This window comes from Protobothrops mucrosquamatus, unplaced genomic scaffold (genome assembly GCF_001527695.2).
Source record: "Protobothrops mucrosquamatus isolate PMUCROS unplaced genomic scaffold, P.Mucros_1.0 scaffold11127, whole genome shotgun sequence".
Taxonomy (NCBI): Eukaryota; Metazoa; Chordata; class Lepidosauria; order Squamata; family Viperidae; genus Protobothrops; species Protobothrops mucrosquamatus.
In genome coordinates this window covers 3,724-7,777 of record NW_015396909.1, presented here as the reverse complement: position 1 = coordinate 7,777, position 4,054 = coordinate 3,724, and the positions used below count along the sequence as shown (strand labels likewise).

At 33.8% G+C, this 4,054-nt stretch overlaps 1 protein-coding gene across 1 annotated transcript in view; it reads left to right on the top strand.

Annotated features, from left to right (window-relative positions):
• Nucleotides 1-3,894: 3,894 nt before the first annotated feature.
• LOC107301271 (transcription termination factor 4, mitochondrial-like) overlaps nucleotides 3,895-4,054 on the top strand; it is a 3,878-nt gene continuing 3,718 nt past the window's right edge. Inside the window, exon 1 of the mRNA XM_015830520.1 lies at nucleotides 3,895-3,982. Coding sequence (XP_015686006.1) covers nucleotides 3,947-3,982 — 36 coding nt within the window. The 5' untranslated portion in view covers nucleotides 3,895-3,946. The remainder of the gene's footprint in view (nucleotides 3,983-4,054) is intronic.

Here is a 4,054-nt window from a genome sequence, read left to right as displayed (position 1 = left end):
CTTAGAGGGTGTTTCAGTGGAACACATTTTCAGTTCTTTTTTGGTTATATTATGAGGTTGTGACTTCCCTTCTTTCATGGTGAAGAAAGCTATTACCCAATCTATACAGAGAAGAAAATATTTGGAAGAATTCTACTAAGAATGTGTTTTTATGTATGTGTGTAGTACAGAAAAAGACAACAATAGCTTGCAACAACTATTGTCAAATCAGTCTATTTAATATATTCTATCCCTTGATGTCTACTGTTTATCTGGGTATGTATTTCACAGTAGTGTGGGAAAAGTGCAAAATTTTAGATTGACATGATTCCATGTTATCCAGTTTGCTAAAGAGACCTATATAATAACATTATTACAGAAGGATGCAATTAAAAAATAATCCAAGAGAAGGCCTCACTAGATAATGTCCCCCTTGGGCGATTTGTCAGATAAAGTTAGACTAAATCACAAGTAAGGCTGTGCAAACATGCAAAAAGGTGTTTTGAAACTGATATTTGTTTCCTTTCAAAAGCTGTTCCTGGCTATGTGCATATGTATTTTCATGGATAGTTGTTTTGTTGACAATTCTAATGGAAACATTTGTGCACGCATGCACAGAAAATCTAAGATTACCTTCAAAATAATCTTATGAACATTCCAGAGGAGCTGGGTGCTTTAATGCTTCAAGGAAAATAGGTGCTTTGTTTAGCTAATGTACTTTGTGAAGCACCTCATTCACTTCTTTTGCACAACTATAATAATCGGATCAATCTTGAATTTTTGCCATAAACTCTATTTTAGACTATGAGAACTTATTGAATTATATTTGCTGTAATTGTGTTAAATCATTTGCTGAAATGAATGAAATACACAGTAGTATTTTAATGTACCATATGTCTCATATTATTTTCTTTTCATGAACAGCTGTAGTCCAGTCTTTTTTTTTTTGCAGCATTTTTTTCCTGCACATTTCCTATTATTTACAGAAAAAGGATAGAGATATATATTATTTTTATCTTGCTATTTTTAGGGAATTCAGGGTGATATATCTGACTCCTTTTTTTCTCCCTTTCCAATCTCATTTTTTCTAAAATAGATTCAGTTGAGAATGAATTATCCAAATTCACTTAGTGAAATTAACAATTGAAAGAAAATTTACATTTAAAAAAATTAAATTTGTGAGTGCCAACTAAAAGAGAATCAGGAATATCATAACAATATATTTTTAGGGATGTCATCTCTAGCATCGTTTGACCAAAACAAGGAAGGTGTCAGGAGGGGCATTCCTTGAGGAGATCAAAACACTTTGATTAGAATATAATGTGTAGATATTTTCATTGACATAATTTGACAGACTGCCTGCTACAGTTTTTAAGATGTTTATTCATTTTTCTATGTTTATCAATATTGCTCTTATATGTCTGTTTTCCTTCAAAAGGAGGAGTTAAAACAGCCTACAAAGGGAAAAAGGAGTTTTCCCCTTCTACATGACATTATGCTTCATGGAGAAATAATTGTAGGGGAAATAACTCTTCATTCAGACCATAAATGTTTTTGTTGGTTTCATTGTGAAAATACTGGATTAGCAGAATCTGCTGGAACACACTAAAAACAAAAGTCAGAACTTGTCTCACTAGTCCTAGAGCTCAGGGACTATTTATGCATTAGCTGTCTTTTTCTTAGAAAAGAAAGAGAATAGTTGAAAACTAATTCTTCATTTTCATAGACATGCTTGAAGAATATGGGGTAACATTTTTGCACCCAGGATATTTTTCTCCTGTTCAGTATACTTATTAATTTAGGTATGAGAATTTTATTCTGTATTTCCTTTCAAGGAATCCAGGGCTTCCCACAACAAACATCTTATCTTCACAACAACCCTATGAGGAAAGTTAGACAGAGAGCTTGCTGGACAAAGAAAGCATTCCAAGTAATCCAATAAACTTCATTTTTAAATTATGTTTTTGAATGAGCATAATTAAATCTTACAAAACACAATTTATTGGAATAAAAATTATAAATATACATCTTAAAAAGGGGAACACTACTTTTTTTTTTACATACAAACTTGAGAATTGGCTGAACAGTTCAAATGTTTAGAAAGAATATTTTTACAATCTGAAGATTGCATACAACAAAATTAATCCTGTATAGTAATGTAAAATGTAGTAATGGGAGGACAAGTCTCAATCATGTTAGTTTTATTGTTTCATTCTTCCAAATTAATCCCTAGAGCATGAGTGTCAAACTCGCAATGTCACGTGATGTGTCGCGACTTTTTGCATTGCCAGTAATGGTGTGGGCGCGGCTTCGGTATGATGAAACTGGCCTGCGGGCCAGCAGTTTGGCACCCCTGCTCTAGAGCATTCTCTAAAATGTATAATATTTGTGGGGGGAAATCTATTAATACCCACATTTTGAATTTGTGGTTCAAAATATCTAAGTATCTTTAAATTGAGATATTTACCTCATTTCAAATGTCAGATGGTTAGTATCACTTTTATATTGCTTTCAGTTTCAGTTAAAAATTGATAGATACATACAGTATATAAGATCCACAAATCTTAATAAAGATAGAATTTGGAAAATTAATCAGAATCAAACATGCTAAATCAGAAATACATTGCCCCAGTAAGACATGTAATCAAACTCAAAATAAATTATATCACATGTTTTACAACGTATATAAATAGGGATATTATATAAAATAATTTAAAAGCAGAGAGGACCTATGAAAAGCTACAAAGAACCAACCTTGGATGGAACCATTGGAGGAGCTGCACCAGGGTCTGTCAAAAGCTGGGAAGTATGGAAATCGTTGAATAGATTGCACATGAATAAAACAAAATCTAGAGATATTCTGAACAAACGAGGCTATCTGGTGGCCTCTGCCCTTTGCGATTGTGGGGACATGCAGACATACAGACAACACACATATGTACATTTGTCCTTTGTGTCCTGATCAGTGTACATTTGAGGACCTCATGGCAGCGTGACAATGCAATTAATTAGTTTGGGACAAGATGTTTAAGGTACATATTTTAATCTTGTATTTTATATTTTAAATTTTATGTCATATAGTATGCCTTATTTTAATTGTGATGCTTCTGACACAAACAATAGCGATAATTTAACTCAATTTAATTCCCCTTCACCTCACTTCTAAAAAAATTATGAACCATTCCAATGATTGGATATTTGAAGCTAGGTTTCCCTGATTCTAGTCCATCTTTAATGTTTTCCCTTCACATTGAAATGCTTAAGAGATAGAAAGCTGATACTTTTTGATGTTGCAAAAAAACGATTCAAGCGATGGACATTCACAAAGTCTTACAGGTCACATTTGTCTTCCATAACAGTAAAAAAATCCTGATATTTTAAAAAAATGTTCCTATGTCGTGCAAAATTGTGCATCTGAGGCATCATCACTTCAGTGCATTTTTGTGCTGTGGCAATATCAGAAACAGTTCTATAATCATGCTAATTTATGTAAGTAGATGGACGTAATCTACGACTGTTGCTGCCAAGTAAAATTGAAATATACATAAGGAACTGTAGCACAAATGTTCGTTTTTGTCATTTTTCTGCAATATAGTGGCAGAAACGACTTGTTTTCTGGAGATGTAATTGGATTCTTTCGGGTAGATCCTATATAAGCAATATGAATATTCATAAGAATCGGACTTTTACCCAAGTAGGAACTCTACAAATAACAGGCGTGATACGCCCTTAACTACTCTCGGGGAAGATAATCGAGCACTCCACCTGTTCACATTTCTGATTTGGCCCCGCCGGGTCTTCATTCATAACCTTTTACAACTACTTCAAGGTATTTCTATCCGTCCTTTGGTTGCTCCACGGAACATTATTTTTCCGTTTCCAGCTTCCGTTTCGGTAGGAAAGCGTTTACACGAACACCTTCCTCTTTCGTTTTCTCTACTTGCCCAAGCAGCGAAAGCTCCGAGAGATGCTGAATATGAAATTAGCAATCCGCTATTGGCGCGTGAGTACGCTTCGTATTATCAGTTTGTCCACCGAAAAATAATTTGTGAACAAAAACGCGAATTACTGTATT